The 18,763-nt window shown below is 60.0% G+C and overlaps 1 protein-coding gene across 4 annotated transcripts in view; it reads left to right on the top strand.

The window, feature by feature from the left end:
• The window catches only part of PRR5 (proline rich 5), a 32,948-nt gene extending 14,580 nt beyond the window's left edge, over nt 1-18,368 (top strand). For 2 of the 4 annotated variants that reach the window (XM_081247944.1, XM_081247942.1), the window contains 7 exons: nt 431-511; nt 3,027-3,075; nt 4,585-4,642; nt 9,408-9,499; nt 9,921-10,061; nt 13,561-13,696; nt 15,266-16,218. In XM_081247944.1, the coding sequence (XP_081104070.1) occupies nt 431-511; nt 3,027-3,075; nt 4,585-4,642; nt 9,408-9,499; nt 9,921-10,061; nt 13,561-13,696; nt 15,266-15,741 (1,033 nt within the window). In that variant the 3' untranslated portion in view covers nt 15,742-16,218. Of the gene's footprint in view, nt 1-430; nt 512-3,026; nt 3,076-4,584; nt 4,643-9,407; nt 9,500-9,920; nt 10,062-13,560; nt 13,697-15,265; nt 16,219-18,271 lie in introns of those variants that run through there. The other 2 variants (XM_081247943.1, XM_081247945.1) reach the window with 2 other exon arrangements.
• Nucleotides 18,369-18,763: the final 395 nt, after the last annotated feature.

Below are 18,763 nucleotides of genomic sequence, written 5' to 3'. Positions count from 1 at the left end.
GAGGCAGGCGCTGGCTCACGGGCACCTGGAAGCACAGGGTGAGAAAGCCAGTTGGACTTGTTTGGGTGTGCGAGAGACCATCAGAGGCTGACCCCTAGTTTCCGGCCTGGGGTCGGAGGGTTCAAGAACATGGGAAGGGAGGCAGAGTGTGTGGAAGGTAACCTAGGACAGCCTGGAGAGGTGACCGGTGACAGGCCTGGCGCTCCAGGGAGGCTGGGGCTGGGAGCCCAGCATCTGGCGCTCAAGATGGGAATTGAGGCTCTGGGGCAGGTGGGGTCCGATGGGGCGGCCGGTCCCTGTACTCCAGGCCTGCCTTCGAAGCGATAGGACTGGCGCCCTGCTGACCGGGAGGGGCTCCGTGGGAGAGGGAAGGAGGGGAGGGGTCTTGGGGCTTCTGGACAGCAGCGCTCTTCTTCCCTCCCCCACGCAGCATTCACAACGGGGTGATTGCCGTCTTCCAGCGCAAGGGGCTGCCCGACCAGGAGCTTTTCAGCCTTAATGAGGGCGTCCGGTGAGTGGTCATTTGTCCCATCCAGGCCTGGGTCTGTAAGTGGTGGGAGGGCTGTGCCAGGTGGGAGGCCCGCTCCCCCCACCTCGTGGGTCCACCAGCCTCAGGTTCTGCCTTTAGAGCCCAGGTGGGTGGTGACCACCACGTGGACCTTGACCCCAGGCCCTGTCCTGTGGCCTTCACCCCTACCCTCCTGAAGACTCCTTTTCAGGGGAAACAGAGAAGGACTGGGACAGTGGCTCAAGATAACGCCCACATGCCCCGCTGGTGTTAAGCATCACAAAGCATATTTGTTCTGTTAAAAGAGGAAGGACTGGAACTTCCCTGGTGGCGCAGTGGTTAAGAATCCGCCTGCCAATGCAGGAGACACGGGTTCGAGCCCTCGTCCAGGAAGATCCCACTTGCCACAGAGCAACTAAGGCTGTGCGCCACAACTACTGAGCCTGCGCTCTAGAGCCCGCGAGCCACAACTACTGAGCCTGCGCGCCTAGAGCCCGTGCTCCTCAACAAGAGAAGCCACCGCAATGAGTAGCCAGTGCACCACAACGAAGAGTAGCCCCCGCTCGCCGCAACTAGAGAAAGCCCGCGCGCAGCAACGAAGACCCAATGCAGCCAAAAATAAATAAATAAAGTTAAAAAAACAACAACAACAGAGGAAGGACCCACCTGCCTAATGATGGGCCTGTTGTTCCCAGAAAAGCAGTCACAGCCCCGCCGAGTACCCCTCATTTTCCTGTGAATAGCTGAGAATTGAGCGCTTGTGAAGGGGCCCAGGATGGACCAGCTTTGAGGGAATCTGCGAAGCCAAGGCATTAGTCCGGCATTTTAGTGGAGGAGGCTGAAGCTCAGAGAGGTCGAGAGACTTGCCCGGGGTCACAGCTGCCGCAAGGGGGCATTTCCTACCTCTGTGCCCTTTCCCTCACGCCCTGGCCTGTGCCGCCCTGGCCTGTGCCACCCTGTCCCTATAGCAAAAGAATATCTGGGAAAAATAGGCAGCAAACCTCCTCATCAGCTTGGGGCAGGAGTAAAAGGGTAATTGGGGCAGGGTCCCCCCACTCCAACCCTAAATGGCTAAAATGGCCCTTACAGACAGATAAACTGAGGCCCAGGGAGGGAAAGGGGCTGCCTGAGGTCACAGCAGGGGCTTGTTGCTTCTCCCAGGCCTGATGTGTGTGACCGTTCCAGGGGGGTCCTGCTGTTTTTGGGCTCACGTGGCCACTCGGGTGGGGCCCCAGGAGCCCCATTTTCCTAATACGCCTCTGCATCCCTTGGCTTTGCCCAGCCACGAGCAGGGCAGGGGATGCTGCAGAGTCACACGACTGATGTCTGGCCGTCATTCTTGTTTTCTGCCATTTTATATACGTGTGTGTGTGTGTGTGTGTGTGTGTGTGTTGTTTCGTGTATTCACAAAGTTGTGCAACTGTCTTTAATTCCAGGGCTTTTTCATCACCCCAAAAGGATACCCCATATTTATAGACAGGTAGTCCCCATTCCCCTCTCCCCCCAGCCCCAGGCCACCACCAAAGAGATATAGATATAGACATAGATTTTTTTTTTAAGATGGTTTATCCTTTTACAACATACAGTTCAGTGGTATTTAGTACGTTCACAAGCTTGTAGAACTACCACTATTTAATTCCAGAACACTTTCATCACCCGCCCCCAAAAAAGCCTATACCCCTTAACGGTCACTCCCTGTGACCCGTCCTCCCCCAGCAGCCTCTGGCCGATACCAGTCAACTTTGTCTCCAGGGATTTGCCTGTTCTGGCCATTTCATATAAATGGAGTTGTACTACGTACGTGTGGCCTTTTACATCTGGCTTCTTTCACTCAGCGTAATGGTCCTCCGTACTCGGGGGTCATCCCGGCTGGGGCAGGTTTCAGCGCTTCATTTGTTTTTATGGTCAGATAATATCCCATTGTGTGAAAAACACCACTGTGTTTCTCCAGTCATCTGTTGACGGACATTTGGGTTGTTTCTACCTTTTGGCTGTTGTGAACAGTGCCGCTGGGAGAATCTGTTGAGGAGACCTTGTGTGGATCTGCGGTTTCACTGCTCTCAGGTCTGCGCCTAGGGGCGGAATTACTGGGTCATATGGCTCTACCTTTAATCTTTTGAGGAACCGCCCAGCTGTTGTGCACAGAGACTGCACCATTTTACATTCCCACTAGCCGTGTATGAGGGTTCAATTTCCCCACCTTCTCACTAACACTTGTTACTGCCCGGCTTTTGTTTTTTCTGCCTGGGGTTTTGATTCTAACAGCACTAGTGGAGGTGAAGTGCCATCTCGGGGTTTGGGTTTGTGTTCCCCTGGTTACTCATGATGGTGCATCTTCCCACGTGCCTATTGGCCATTTGTGTATCTTTGGAGAAATATCTAGTCACGTCCTCACATCACTGGGCTAAGGGGGTGGGCCTCCCGCTGCAGGTGGCCCCCCAGCCCTGCCCCCAGCCCTTGCTGGCACCGTGGGGTCTCTGACTCCTGCCCTCCCTCTACTCTGCCCTCCCGCCCACAGGCAGCTGCTGAAGACGGAGCTGGGGTCCTTCTTCACGGAGTACCTACAGGTGGGTGCTCTTTGCTCTCCTGCGGGGTTGCTTCCTGAGCTGGCCAGAAAGGGCGGGGGTAGGGGCCGCTGGCTCCCGGTGGGTGCGTGGAGCTCTGGGTTCAGGGTCTCCGCCTGGCCATGACTCAGTTTCCCCCGTCTAGCCAGTGTGGGTTGTTGGGTAGGTTATACGATGAGACGCAGGTGAGGACTCACCACTCTGCCTGGCACGTGGCGCGGCTCGAGGTCAGTTTTGTGATGAGTTGTCCACCTCCTCCTGGAGCATCAGTGTGGGTCCCCAGAGCCCACGGGTGGGTCATCGACAAACCCCAGGGCGCTGAGCCGCGTGATGATGCTGTCAGCATGGCACCAGTGTCGCCGAGGCTGAGCTGTCCCAGGCGCTGCGGCCACAGGCTTGCAAAGTGGTTGGACACGTGGAACCCTGGGGCTCGGGGAGGGGAGAGGACCCCTGAGGTCGCACAGGCAGGAAGGCCGAGGTGCTGCAGGCAGGGGCATCCTCACGCAGGCTCGGAGCATGGTGCCCACTCACCTGGGAGAGGGTGAGGTGAGGACCAGCCTGCGGCTCCTCCCATCCTGTGGGTTTAGGGTTGTTGGTTTTTTTTTAATTTAACAGCTTTATTGAGGTGTAATTCACCTACCATACTGCACACCCACTGAAAGTGTGCAATTCAGTGGTATTTAGTATATTCAAAGAGTTGGGCAACCGTCCCTGCTAATTCCAGGGCTTTTTCATCACCCCTAAAAGGAAACCGCATGTTTATAGATAGGTAACCCCCATTCCCCTCTCCCCCAGCTCTAGGTCACCACAGGTCTGTTTTCTGTCTCTCTGGATTTACCTGTGTGGACATTTCACGTCAGTGGGGTCTCACAGCGCGTTGCCTTTTGTGTCTGGCTTCTCTCGCTGAGCACAAGAGTTTTCGAGGCTCATCCATGTTGTGCCTGTATCAGAACCTCATCCCTTTTTACGGCCAAATAATATTCCACAGTGTGGCGAGACCGTGTCTCGCTTATCCATCCGTCCGTCTGTGGTCCCTGGGTTGTTTCCACTCTCTGGCTGCTATGACTGCTGCTGAGACCACGTGGTGTCACTCAGCCACGCCCAGGGTGAGAGTGCAGGGGGGCTGCCGTTTGAGCCTCATGGCAGTGGGTGATGGCAGTGCTCAAGCCAGGCCTTTGGTCCCGGGGCCCCTCTTGCCTGAAAGTCCTTCCTTGTGGGATGCGGGGGCAGCTGCCTGCCTGCCCGCCCGCCCAGCCTGAAGCAGGAGGCCCAGGCCTGGCCTGTCTCTTGGGGGCGGTGAGGGTGGGGTCCCTGCACCACCTCCCATCTGGGACAACCTGGTTGGGTCAGTTGCCCGCGTGCGCCCGGGGAGCTGAGGTTCCAGCTCTGCAACAACTGGACTGGGATGTGGGTGAGTCCTTCCCCCTCTGGGCCTCGGCTGACTGTTGGTGGAGCCGTGGGGGCCCTGGGCACCCCCGGGGCGGTGACAGCATCTCCACGTGTGCCTTGCAGAACCAGCTGCTGACAAAAGGCATGGTGATACTGCGGGACAAGATCCGCTTCTACGAAGGTGAGTCTGGTGGCCCACGGCCGGGACCGGGTGCCAGGCCACGCTGCTTGCGGGTGTGGCCGCTGGGAACCATGACCTTACCTGGGCTCCACCTGGGGCTCTGGGTGGGCGGTGTGGCCCTTCTGGTCGAGAGAGTCCAGAGGGGCAGAAGCAATGCCTAGAGGGCAGCAGGGCTGAGATCTGACCCCGGGAGGGGACCCTGCTGGGAAGAGCATCTGCCCCCCATCTTGCTGGGGCCCAGGAGGGCTGAGGGATGTCTGAGAGAAGGCCCCTGCTTCACCTCACTGCCCATGAGGCCTTCTGGCCCCCGTGAACCCTGTCCCAGCAGCCTGGGAGAACCCCCATCAGGATCTTTGAGGACCAGAGGGGAACTGGTCTAGACCCGGGGGAAGAGGTAGAGCTGGAAGCTGCCGCCTGGAAGACCAGCTGATGTGGGCTCCCTGCCAGGGTTTGGGGCCCAGGCTTGGTGCGGGGCCTTCTGGGCAAGTTTTCTCTTTTAATGCGCATACCCACCCTGTGAGGCCTTTGGGTCACTGTACCCATTTCACTGCTGGGGGACAACGCAGCGATGGCCCTCAACTTGTCCATAGCCACAGTGCACGTAAGGGGTGGAGGTGGGATTCAAACACAGGGCATCCCGGCTCCAGAGCACACCCCCTTTGCCCTTCTAGGGGCAGGTCCACAAGTCACAGCTGGCCTCGCTGCCCAGCTCGGGCCTCAGCAAGGAGAGGGAGGGTCCTGGCTGGGCGCTGTCTCCTTCTGCCAGGCCCAGAGCCCTGGCAGGATATGCCCGGTCCCGGAACCCTTGGGCTCCCTGTGTCCATGAGCTGGCGGTGACAAGTACTGCGTATACACCTCCTGGCAGGAGTGAGTTGATGTAGAGAGAAATCAAATTATGGGGGAACGCAGCTCAAACCGACACATCTTGCTACGGGCCCGCTGTGTGTCAGGCCCTGTGCAGGTCACAGCCCTCCCTCTGTGTGCCAGGCACCGGCCCCCGCACGTCCTCACCCTGTGCTGGGCTTGTCCCGACAGTTTCCATTGCCTGACTCCTAGATGACCCCACAACCCTGTGAAGAAGGTTCCATTGTTGTAGCCACTGAACACTTGGGGAAACCGAGGCACAGAGGGGCTGAGTAACTCGCCTGAGCCACACAGCCCTACCTGGCAGCCTGGCTCCCGAGCCTGCACTCCTCTCCCTGCTGCTCCAGATTCCTCCTCGAGTTCTCAGTGACCCTGGAAAGCACGGGTCTTAGCCCATTTCACAGAGGCAGAGACCGAGGCCTGGGGTGCTCAGCATAACTCAAGAGCCACATGTCCTGTGTTCCTCCTGCACCGCCTCTGCGTGTGTTGGGGGGAAGCAGCCAAGGCAGGAGGCTGAGAAGGGCTGTGAGAACCACAGACGTGGGGGCAGGAGGCACAGGCCGTTGGGGGTCTGAGCCGGCTTCCTGGAGGGGGCAGCACCAAGCCAGCAGGAGGATTTGCTGGCGGAGGTTCCCTCGCACGCCCCCCTCCTGACTCAGCACATTCCAGCAGTGCCTGCCCTCCCACCAGCTCCGGCCCAGGGGAGCTGGGACCTTAGGAGAAGAGGCGCTTTGTGTGGCTTGGTGGAGTCCTGCCCACAGTGGCCGTGTCCGCCAGGCCACCCAGGAGGGAGCACCGACCCCATCCAACCCCCCTTGGCCTCAGGGACAGGCACCGAGCCCCAGGCTGGGGGCCAGAGGGCCCGGCCTCCAGTTCCCATCCAGCCACAGACTGTCATTTCCCTCTGTCCCCACCTTAGCACAGGGGGTTAGACAGGCTCCACCCATATGCTCACTACAGGTCAGGCCCCAGGTAGCCTTTGGGGACTTAGAGCTGGACCTAGGCCCTGCCTGGCAGGGGCTCACAGCCCAGCTGGGGACACAGACATGGACCAGACAGTGAGAGTCCACTGTGATGAATGTCAAAGTGAAGGGAAGCCCTGGGGAAGGAAGGGCTAGTTCCACCTTGGCAGTCAGGGAGGGCTGCGTGGAAGCGGCGGCCTTTGAGTCAGGCCTAGAAACATCTCTTCGAGAGGACATCTGCCCCCCTTCAGCCAATGCAGTGGGGACAGTGGCTGACATCACACCCAGCGGGGTTGCCTTGGGAGCCTCCCCTTTCTGCCTCCTACCGGGTCCCAGGGAGAGCTCTTCCTTAAGACTACTCCCTGCGTCCAGCCATGTCCTCAGCCCATGCCTCTGCTGGAGGTGGTGGGTAGCCCCACGAGGGGCAGCCCAGGACATTGCCACCTGCCCCCCTCCAGTCTCCAGCAAGGCCTTGAATCCGAGCACAGTGATTCCTGGAAGTGGGAGGCCTGGAGGGACCTTGAGGTGGAGGCCTCCCTCCCTGGGGCCACATTCAAGGTGGCGGTTCAGTGGGCTCAGCTGCAATGGGGGTAGCTTCTCAGCAGCCAGATGCTCTGGGACTCTGAGGGGGAGCCCGGGGTTTCTGCAGGCTCCGGGCCCTGGGCTCTGCCTGTCCTGCAGGAATCCCAGCCTGTTAAGGTCAGGCCACCAAACTGCACTGCGACGGCCCTCACATGCTCGCCTCCGAGCCTGGCCACCCTCCTCCAAGCCCCTGCTGTGGTCTTTCCAACTGCCCTGTGTTCACCACTGAGATCTGAGCTGAGATCAGCCTGGTGCATTCCCGTCTCCAGGGCCTGCACAGTCGGACTGAAGAAAGGAAGACAGGCTGACCCACACCCCATCCTGGGAGAACCAGCTCAAGGGCACGCCCGCTGGGTGGTGTGGGTCCTCCTGAGCGTCAGCGTGGCCTCAGACCATGCGGGCCTGGTAGTCAGCGCCAGGCTAACAGCTGAGCACTTGCTACAGGGGCAGCTTTTGGCCTTTGAGTGTGGACATGTTGATCACGCCCATTTTACAGAGGACCACACTGAGGCTCGGGCTGAGGGACTCCCTGGGGCCCCAGGGTGGGGCTTTGACTCCATGTGCTTGACTCACCCCTGCCGACCTTGGTGTCCCCAGACCACAGTTCCCGGGCAGCAGAGAGCCCAGCCAGGGGACGGAGCTGAGCTTCCTGGCCCCTTGGTCGGCGTGTGGCTCTGGCGGGGCCTGGACTGTACGACATCCCCTTTCCGCCCCACGGGCTGGAGAGCAGCCTGTGCTCCGCAGACGCCACCTGGCCCACGCCCAGAGCCGCCCCACGGCCGCCCGGGGAACTGAGCCGCCTTTCTTCTAGCCGGTGACGGCGGGGACCTCAAGGGACCTTTGTATGCAGGCAGAGCTCCTCGGGTGGCGGACACCCACCGTCCTGGGTTCCGTAGAGCCCAGTGTGGGGTGTGGACCCCCGGTCGGACCAGGAGCTGGCCGCCAGGCAGGGTGCTCCAGTGCCAGCAGACGGATGCATGGAAAGGTGGACCCGCCTTCTCCACGGTCACCCCCACCAGGCTCCCCTCCCAGAGCCCGGCACCTACACAGACCCGGGGGCTTTATGGGGGGAGGGGCATGGGGGGCTTAGAGCCCAGGAAAAGGGAGCACAAGAGGCAAAGGCCCTTGACCGGCCTCCTAGTTCCCATGGAAACCTTGAGGAGTCGGGCACGGGCGGTGCGCTCCGGGAGGCTGGCCAGCCCGTGGCCCTGGCCCCTCCACTCCTTGAGATACCCACCATCACGGCCGTGTTTCTCCAGCCAACTGCTAGTCTGGCTTCCAGGTGGGGTCCTGCCAAGCAGCAGAGGCCTCAGTGACATGTCCCGGAGGCCTGCTTATCCTGACCCAGCAGCCTTTCATCCCAGCTCTCCGCTCCTTCCAGGCAGAGGGGCTGAGGGTTCAGCACTTGGCGTTTCCTGGAGGAGCCCAGAGCCGGCTGGGGGGGGCACCTCAGCTGTCCCCACCCCCAGGGTCTGTCCACCTTGTGACTGGGGCTGCTGCTTCCCCAGAGCCGGCAGAAAGGCCTACAGAGCTTGTCCAGATGCCTGCTTTCCACAGGTGTACTTCCATGGTTCATGTGCCAAGGGTGTCAGTCCACCAAGCAAAACGGTCCTCCTGAATTAGCTTGGATATCACTTCCTCCAGGAAGCTCTCCCTGTGTGACCCCCTCGTACCTGGGACAATTGCTGCTGTTGGATGCGGTTTCCCTGGCTCCCCAGATCCCACCCCAGGCAGCCTGGGTGGTGGGGACCCAGGCCCTTGAGGGAGAGACCCGCACCTCTCTGAGGCTCAGGCACTTCGTCTGCCCGGTGGGGGTCACTCCTCCCTCGCCAGGGTGGCTGTGCACTGTCCTGCTGCCCTGTCACGTGGTGGGACTGGGGTAGTTTTGGGCTCAGCTGGGTCCCCAGTGCCAGGCCTGGCACAGCGTAGCTGCTGCGTGAATGTCTGTCAGGTGGACAGAGGGACAGACCAGTGGGTGGGCAGAAGGAGGGGGAGGGCTGATGAGACAAGGGTGTTAGTGGAGCGCCTGTCCAGCTGTGCCTATAGGGCTTGTGTGCAGAGGAAACGGACCCACCGGCACCTCTCTGTCCCAGGCCCTGCTTCATCCCCTTTCCTCCTGTCGGCTCTGCGGGGTTCGCCCTGCTACAGCCCCATTTTATTAGTGGGGCAGCTGAGGCTCGGTGGGGGTCAAGCTGGGCATCCGGGCCCATCGCCCTGGCAGGTGGGGGGGCCCTCCAGGGCCCGGCCCTCAGATCCCGCATCCTCCTGCTGCCAGGAGAGGTGACTCGCGACCTGGGAAGGCGGGAAGCATCTGCCGGCGCCCGTCGGGGTAATGGTGATGGTCCCTGTGCCCACAGGACAGAAGCTGCTGGACTCGCTGGCAGAGACCTGGGACTTCTTCTTCAGCGACGTGCTGCCCACGCTGCAGGCCGTCTTCTACCCAGTGCAGGTGAGCGGCTCCTGGGCCACAGGGACAGCCCATCCCAGCCTGGGGGTGGGCACACCTCTGCCCTTGTTGCCACGTGTGGGCCATCTGCGCCTGCGCTCGCCCCCGGACCTCCCAGAACCTGCTCCCCACCCCCGAGATGGGCATAAGGACAGCTCCATGCTCAGAGCCTTGGGAAGCCCTTAGCAGCACCCAGTAGGTTGTGCCCGGCACGCAGTAGGGGCTCTGTGCGTGACAGTCACCCTTCCCCTGCCTGAGGGAGCCGCGTGGGGCCCTCTCTTCGCAGAACGAGGGTCATCTGGGGAGGAGGACGGGGTGGAAGGGGGCCTGGGGGTCAGTGGTCCGCCCCTGTATCTGGCCCCGGAACTGGTGGGGGCAGGGGAGCAAGGGTCTCCCGTGATAGCGGCGGCCCCCACGTCCGCAGGGCAAGGAGCCGTCGGTGCGCCAGCTGGCTCTGCTGCACTTCCGGAACATCCTCACCCTCAGTGTGAAGCTGGAGGACGCGCTGGGCCGGGCCCATGCCCGCGTGCCCCCCGCCGTCGTGCAGATGCTGCTGGTGCTGCAGGTGGGCGGGGCCCGTGGGGGCTGTGCTCAGCCCGTGACGGGCACAGGCAGCGCGTCTCAGGCCAGGCTCCCCGGAGACAGAGCCTGCGATGTGGATGTGGGGCCACGTGACTTCTCAACGGTGGGGGAGGGCGGAGGGGAGGGACTCCCAGGAGAAACCTGGGAGGGAGAAGGAAGCAGCGGGGGCTGAGAAGGAGCTGGACGAAGGTGTGGGTTCGTTCACAAGAAGGCCAGCCCGGGAGCCCACAGGGAGCCCAAGAGTGTGGACGGAGTGTCCCTCGAGGGCAGCAGGGCCAGGCCTTTACTCCCCCATTGGTCAGTCACTGGGGTTGGGGGCCACCGCCTCCCACTCCCCACAGCAGTTCCAGACATTTCTGAAGGACCTTTCTGCAAACTGCTGCACCCCAAGCCCTGTGGCGGGCACAGCACCCTACAGTTTGCCAGCCTATCTCACTGTCACAGCACCAGGATGAGCACCATCAACCACCCCATTTTACAGGTGGGGAAATAGAGTCCTCGCTTGCCTGGAGCTATGATGGCCAGGAGCCTGGCCTTCCCTGAGGCTGACAGGCTCCAAACCCTGTTCATTGTCCTGAACCCACCCATGCACGTGCAAGTCCTTCTAAATTTATGTCTGTGAGGTTGGTCCTGGGGCCCAGGGCAGCTGGTTGAAGATTGCAGAGCAAAGAAGGGGCTGATGAATGTGGACGTTAGAACGGTCGAGGGGCTACACTCGGTGGGAGCCGGTGGTCATCCTGGCGGCCACACACGGCAGCGACTGGCGGGACATTGCATCCCTCGGCCTATTTCCTCCTCTGTGTGATGGAGTAAGACCACCTACCTGGCAGGGCAGGTCCAAGGATAATGAGGAGAAGTCGACACAAAGTCCTCCATAGTGCACTTCCTCTTGGGGGCAGGAAGTGATGAGGCTGGGATTTCAAGCCAAGGAATAAGGTCTCATCTTGATCCCTGGGTGGCGGCCAGGCCGGGGTGGTGCTGCCCCCTGGTGGTCGCTGTGCCTCATGCAGCTTCTGGGCTTGGCCCCATTTTCCCCCAGTGTCCTTCAACCCCTCCTGGATGCGACCCCTACCCCCAACCTCAACCCTTTGTTCTCGCCTTGGCCTCCACTTTGAATGGCCTTGTCCCAGCCCTGCGGTGAACTTTTCCCCACTGTTTTCAAGTCCCAGATGGATCTGCGGTCACAGCTTACTGGTCAGCATATCTTTTGAGGGCCTACTATGTGCCCCATGCTTCACCTGCCGAATCAATGTTCCTTCTCACCGGGGTCCCAGAAGCTGAGTAGCAGCCCTGCATCTGAACGTACACAAATAATGCAGCCCCAGGGCCCCCATTTCCTCACTGTGCAATGGGGAGCAGAGACCAGACATCAGAAACAAATTCTGGGAATGAAGGGACATAAAGTTTGTGAAACGCCCAGCACAACTCAGCAGTAACGTCGTCCTCGGCACTGTTGCTGGGGGCGGGGACGGCTCCTTCAGATTCATCTGGATGACTGCCAGGGGCACCCCCTCCTTGTCCAGACACAGCTGGATCCATGGAGTCTGTAGTGATGTCCCCTCTTTCGTTTCTCATATTAGTCATTTGGGTCTTCTCTCTCTCGTTCTTAGTTGGTCTGGCTAGAGGCTTGTGGATTTTATTGACCTTTTCAAAGCTTTCGGTTTTGTTGATTTTCTCCATTTTTCTGTTTTCAATTCCGTTGATTTCTGCTGATTCTTATTTTTTTTCTTCTACTTCCTTTGGACTTAATTTGCTCTTTGTCTCGTTTCCTAAGGTGGAAGCTTACATGACTGACTGTAGACTTTTTATATTCTAATGTATCCATTCAGTGCTGTAAATTTCCCTCTAAGCACTGCTTCAATGCATCCTGATAATTTGGACGTTGCGTTTTCATTTTCATTTAATTCAAAATATTTAAAAATTCTTCTTTGATCCCTGTGTCATTTAGAAGTGAGTTGTTTAATTTCCATGTGTTTGCGGGTTTTCAGTTATCATTGTGTTACGGATTCCTGGTTTAGTTTCTTCGTGGTCTGAGAGCAGACATTGTACGATTTCTGTTCTTTTAAATGTGTTGAGGTGTGTTTTATGGCCCAGAATGTGGTCTGTCTTGGAGAATGTCCCACGTGAGCTTGAGAGGAATATGGATTCTGCCATTGGACAAGTTGTCAATAGATGTCAAGTATATCCAGTTGATGGATGGTGTTGTTGAGTTCATCTGTGTCCTTCCTGATTTTCTGCCTGCTGGATCTATTTCTGAGAGGGGGGTTGAAGTCTCCAGCTAGGAGAATGGATTTCTCTGTCTCTCCTCGCAGCCCCATCACTTTTTGCCTCCGTAGTTTCCTGCTCTGTGTTAGGTGCTACACATTAGGGATTGTTATGTCACCTCGGAGGAATGACCTCTTTATCATTAGGTAATGATCTTCCTTATCCCTGATAAATTTCTTTGGTCTGAAGTCTGTCCTGTCTGAAATTGACAGGGCTACTACTCCTGCTGTGGTCTGTGTTATCGTGATCTGTGATCCGTGATCCGTGTTATCACATATAATCCTGCACTCACTCACTTCTCGTCTGTGTGTGTCTTTAATAGTTTAAATGGGTTTCTTGTAGGCAGCACAGTGGGGTTCTCGCTGTCTTGAATCATCATTTAACATTAACCTGGGTGTGTCTTGTTTCTTAACTGCTGGCAGCCCCTTGAGGATGATTCATTTGTTCAGAGACATCATTCGTTCAGCAAGCACTCACTAAAAACCTGCTGTGTGCCCCGCCCTCTGCCGGGGGTGCTGGGAACCCAGAGCTTGCCTCCTGGTTAGCTCACAGCTGAGTGGGCAAGACCACGGCTGTCCCATGGGCAGCCTCATTTCCAGGCTTTGGCTCCAGTGAAATGGGAGTGGTGGAAAACCCTTCAAAGCTCTGAATGAGGGGAGGTGTTGGGAGGAGCTGGACGGTGCCTGGCAGGGGAAGCAGTGTGGGAGGGGGAGGGGTGGCTCTATCAAATGGATGGGCCTTGACCGCTCAGCTTGCATACAGACCTGGACCTGGGCCTGGCCCAGGGGGCAGCCTTTCCTGCCTACAGTGCTCCTTGGGGCAAGGGAGTAAGGGTGTGGGTCCAGGTGAATGAGCTTGGCCCCCCAGGACTGCCCAGAGCTTCTGGGAAGCCAGCTCACAGAAGGGGACACACAACTGTCCCGAGGGGGAGGTGCAGGGTGCCCAGCCTAATTTGGCCACAGACTCCTTTCCCACAGGCGTCATGGTCTCCCAGCCACACCGGCTCCTGTGTGCAGCAGGCAGCCACGAGGGCATTAAAGCAGGAGGGTGGCCCAGAGGCCCCAACCCGAGAGACAGCTGGGAAGGGAGAGTGTGGGGCCAGGACCCCGGGGGAGGGGGAGGGCGCTGTTCGTGGTGGCCTTTGAGCTAAGCACGGCTGGGCTAGGGAGGCAGGGAACAGGCCGACCGGCGGACCCCCGCACCCCTCCCTCTTGCAGGGGGTGCACGAGTCCCGGGGAGTGACCAAAGACTACCTGCGCCTGGAGACGCTGATCCAGAAGGTGGTGTCGCCCTACCTGGGCACCTACGGCCTCTACTCCAGCGAGGGTGCCTTCACACACTCCTGCATCCTGGGTAGGGGTCGCCTGGGCGTGGGTGGGAGTGGGGTGACCCCTGGCCCCATCCACCTCTGCCCGGGCTAGGGCCCAGGCCTCCCAGGGGAGTCATGCAGAACCAGATGTGCAGCCACGGCAAACCTGTCCTGAGCATCCACCGGCAGTGCTGTGTGCGGGGCACTGGGCAAAGGGTGGGTCACGTGGGGTCCCTCCTTGAAGGGCTGACGTCACAGTGGTACTGCAGTGACTCCCCTGAGAGCCCGGCAGAGGCCCCCGCATCCCCCATGGAGGTCACATCTGAGCTCAGTCCTGAAAGTCAGGAGTTGACGAGGGAGAGGACCCAGCACGTGCAAAGGCCCGGAGCCCAAGAATTCCTGGCTTATTTGGGGACTCACAGGGGGCGTGGAGGGGTTGTGAGGTGGGCATGGCTGGGCGTCCTGGGGCTGCCTGGCCCCGTCGGTTCGTTCAGCACTGTAAACTGAACACCTACTGTGCGCCAGCCCCTCTTCTTGGTCCTGAGGGTTCAGCAGTGACCAAGCCCCACCCTCATGAGCTCTTGTCCACCAGAGGAGGCAGACCAATGAGTAAACCATCCCCAGATGAGTGCCCAAGGGGACCAGTGCCCAGGTGACATGAGGGCCATGGGCGGGGAGCTCAGGGAAGGCCAGACTGGGAGCTGAAGGGCAGGGAGGATGCAGGCCTGGGAAGAAATGCATGAAGAGAACCAAGGGGACAGCGGTACGAGAGCTCATCAGGAGTGTCCCCTCGTCCAGAGGGCCCACCCACCTGCAGGTATAAAACCTGCCCAGCTAGCATGTCCCAGCTCAGGCGGGGCTCCAGCAACTGGAGGAACTTTGAGGTCTGTGTGGCCCTGGACACCGAGACCCCTGCCAGGCAAAGAGGGAGCCTGTCTCCTGTGGTCCAGGACGGCCCCTGGTTCATCCCGCTCAGCCCTGCCACCTGGTGGTCAACTCTCTGGAACTGCAGGGTCCTGAGTGGGAGCCTGAGACCTGCCCCTATATCTGTCCTCTCCCACCCCCGGGGTCTCCCCCCACACTCGGAATAAACCCCAGCCCTGAGCTCACGTGCTGCCCCATCCGGGCACTTGCCACTGCCCGACCTGTGGCCCACCCAGAGGGGTTTCTAGTCCCCCACACACACAGTAGGACTCCAGCTCTGAGGACAGGGGCTGTGTCTGCCTAAGAAAGTGCTGGCATGCAGCAAGTGCTTGGGTTTGTTGACTTTCCGCAGGTGAGGAAACTGAGGCATGTGCACAGGTCACTGGCAAGGTGCATGTTTGAACCCAGGCGGTTGACTTGAGGCCCCCCGCCCCCATTCCAGGCTGAGAGGCCGGACCGAGGAGAGAAGGAGGTCACATAGGGGTGGACCTAGTATCAGCTGGGGTGGAAACCCCGACTCCCCTCCAGGCTGCCCCAGCAGGATCTACACCGGTCGGGCTTTTCCCTCTAGTGATCCCTTCATGCAGAGCTGGGCGCAAAGTAGGTGCTTGCAGTGGGTGCTCCCTAGCATCTGGCCAGCCCCACCCTGGCCCCATGCCTGATGCCCTGTCTGTCTGGTCTGTCTGCAGAGAAGCACTTCCTGCGCCGCTCCCGATCGGGGGACATCCTGGCCAAGAACCCGGTGGTGCGGTCCAAGAGCTACAACACGCCGCTGCTGAACCCCGTGGCGGAGCATGAGGCCGAGGGCGCGGTGGCCGGTGGCACGGGCATCCGCAGGCACTCGGTCTCCGAGATGACGTCCTGCCCTGAACCCCAGGGCTTTGCTGACACACCCGGCCAGGACCCTGCTGGGACCTTCAGACCCTCCCCGGCGCCCCCGTCGGGGCCCTGCCCCAGCAGACTGTACCCCCTGGCGCAGCCCCCTGAGCCTGGCCCAGGCCCGGCCCGCAGCTCCCCAGCCTCATCCAGCCCCGAGAACCTGGTGGACCAGATCCTGGAGTCGGTCGACTCGGATTCGGAAGGAATCTTCATTGACTTTGGCCGGGGCGGTGGCTGTGGCACGTCTGAGTCTGAGGGGGCAGGGGGCCGGCAGAGCGTCGTGTGACCCAGGCCTTGTGTTTTTACTGACCCCACGTGTACGCCTGTGCGGTGCGTGAGTGCGAGAGTTTTCTACTCTGTCCTGTCCAGTCTCGTCGGCCTCAGCCACTGTGGCATTCCTGAGTCTTTGTCGAAAAGACTGTTGCCGCCCGAGACCCCGGCACCTTTGTTCTGGGGCGTCAGGGGCTCAGCAGGTGCAGGGCAGCCTCCTGTGCGTGGAGCAGGCCTGGCTTTTCCCTGTGCCCCAGCCTGCTCAGCCCTCCAGTGTCCACACCATGGAGACTGTGAACCCCTCAGCTCAGCCAGGCCCCCGGAGAGACCCCCAGGGTCAGTGGCAGAACTGCTTCCCCGCCCCCCGCTCGCCTCAGGCCACAGCGTGACCTCCTGTGTGCACCTCTGTCCCAGACCCTCCACGCAGCCTGTCCTCGCTCGGCCTGGGGTGGCCGTGGGCGGGAAGCGGGTGGAATAAAACTTGTCTGCCCGGCTCTCGAGCTGTGTCTGCAATGCCAGGCCCCGAGGACGTTCTTCCAGGGTCCTCACCCTCGGGCTGCACCCGGCCTCACCGCGGTCTCCCCTTCCCGCTCCCAGAGGACGCAGGTTCCCAGGGCCGGCTCTGGGCCTCTGGAGGGGGCCTTCCAGGCTGGGTGGGAGACCCCCGACCCCGTTCCCAGGGCTCCCCTCTTGTGGAGTTAACCTTTGGTTGGAGGTGGGGAGTGGGTGCCCTACAAGCAGATAACAGGACAGACCCAGGACGTGTGAGCCGGCAATTGGGGGTTGCTGGGAGTCGGGTGGTCGGGGAAGGGAGGTGGGCGCCTGGTGAGAAGCGTCAGTCCACGAGGGTCTGCAGGGGGAGCCACCTGGGGGGACAAGTTTCTCCTGTCTAGTGGGAAAAGTGAGCCAGGAGCCCCTGCTCCAGCCCAGGGTGGGGTGCACAGCGGACGGCAGGGTAGGAGCGAAGCTTTGTGGTCTGATCTGGGGATGCACTGACTGCACGGGGCCTCGTGGCTCCTCAGGATTGGGAAGGTGCCGGGGCGGTGGCCGAGAGAGCAGAAGTGAGCCAGCCTCAGAGGAATCAGGTGTGGGGCATGGGGCCGGAAGCCTGTCCCTGGTCTGAGGACCAACGAGAATGTGGCCACTCAGCTCCGCTGATGGGGCTGAGATCCCTGAACTGCCCTGCTTGGCTCCCAGCTCCATTATGGAACCCAGGATAGTCCTGGGACCGGCTGAGCCTGGGTTGGAGTGGGGAGCATTATGGGCAGGGTCCCCTCGAGACGGAAGGACGAGGCAAAGGGCGGAGGCTGTAGCAGGGGGCTGTCTGCCTGGGCTCTGTCCCCCCTAGCCCCCCGCGGCACTGGGCCCTGTCCTGCCCTCACCTCCCGAGTGTTGGGGGCTCTATCGTGGAGGTCTGAGCACTGCCACCTCATGGGCTGCCGGGCCTGCTCTGATCCCAGGGGACTCTGCTGGCACCTGCTGGCACACGGCCCCACGCCCAGGCATGACCTTTGTCTGTGGGGGACCCTGAGCTCTTTGACCAATCCCTCCACCCCGGGCGGAAGGGGAGCCCCAGACACCGGCCAGCCGTGCTTTCCCAGCAGTGGGGAGACAGAAACCGGGAGGGGTGGGTGCTGAGCCTGGGTCCCGCAGCAGCTCCAGACACCCAGGCAGGGCCTCCAGCCGGGGCTGCCCCCGCTCCCCCCATAAAGGGGTGTCCCATCAAGGTGGGCTTTGAGTGTGTCCATGGGTTGCACCCACTCTTGTTGGAAAAATGTTTGAGGTACTCTACATCAAAACATCTTGCTATAAACTGGTAAATTATAAGTGAAAAATCAGGACCAGGGAACACATAAATTCGGATAGAAAATCAGCTATTGCTGGTCCCCCCAAATCTACAGAACCTTCACGTACAGACGTGTGGGCCTTGGTTTAAGATGAAACCCAGGTGTTCCATCCAAGAACCAAACCTTACAATGAAGGTCACATCACTGACCGTGTCTCACTTTGGCCACCAGGGAGCTCAGGCCAAGCCCCAAGCTAGCTGTGGCTAAGGCCGGCCTATGGCCCTGTGTCCGCCCCACTGGCCTACCCCCCTCCCATCCCCAAGTCCTCTCTCCACCTCCTGTTTCCTGGGTGGAAACAGGGACTGTGCGGTCAGAAGCTTATGCAGTGCGGTTTTCTTTCAGAGCAGAAAGAGACAGTGGATAAACTACACCTGCCTCGGAGGGACCAGAACCCGAGAGAGGCTCGGAGGTTTTAGCTCATGGGAGACCCCTCTGGAAGAAATGAATTTGTTATTAGCTCTTCTCCCCACTAGAAGGCAGCCCCATGTGGCCAGGAGTCCCCCCCTGCCCTGTTCCCACTGAGCCCTCAGCCCCAGGTCAGTGCCCAGCACACGTTGGTTGCTCAGTTAACTGAAGGCTGATCCGGCCTCAGCATCAGCAGGGGAGCGGCCTTCAGAGGATGGTCCGTCTGCATCTCCAGGGCTGGGGTGCAAGAGACCAGCTCACTGTTTTTGTCTTTTTCTGGTTTATTTGTTGTAGGTCTTCCAGGAGACCCTGATGACTACACTCGCCTTTGCCTCTCAGATGCAGAATCTCAGGCCAGTCCACGCATGCTGACGCTGGATCTGCATTTCAGCCAGATGCTGGGAGTCTGCGTGCTGTGAGCTGTGCTGGCTGTGCTCGGGTTCTGAGGCGGCTGTTCCGAAGGCATCTGAAATGGAAGGTCCCACTAAATAATCAAAGTCAACAGCACTTCAGGTGAAACAGCCAAAAAGCAGATTGCGGAACATCCCTTGTAGTCAGAGTAGGATGTCTGTCCCGTCCGTCCAGCAACCTGCAGCAGGGGTGCTCGCTGTGGAGAGGAGGTGCTCACGGTGAAGGGGGTACAAGGGGCCACAGAGAGCTGCACATCCAGGAGATCTGGGGGAAGTGAAAAAGATTTTATTAAAAAAGTACACCTGGTGGGCTTCCCTGGTGGCACAGTGGTTGAGAGTCCGCCTGCCGATGCAGGCAACACGGGTTCGTGCCCCG

Source organism: Mesoplodon bidens (genome assembly GCF_964165515.1).
Source record: "Mesoplodon bidens genome assembly, chromosome: 11".
Taxonomy (NCBI): domain Eukaryota; kingdom Metazoa; phylum Chordata; class Mammalia; order Artiodactyla; family Ziphiidae; genus Mesoplodon; species Mesoplodon bidens.
This window is presented reverse-complemented; position numbering and strand designations above follow the sequence as displayed.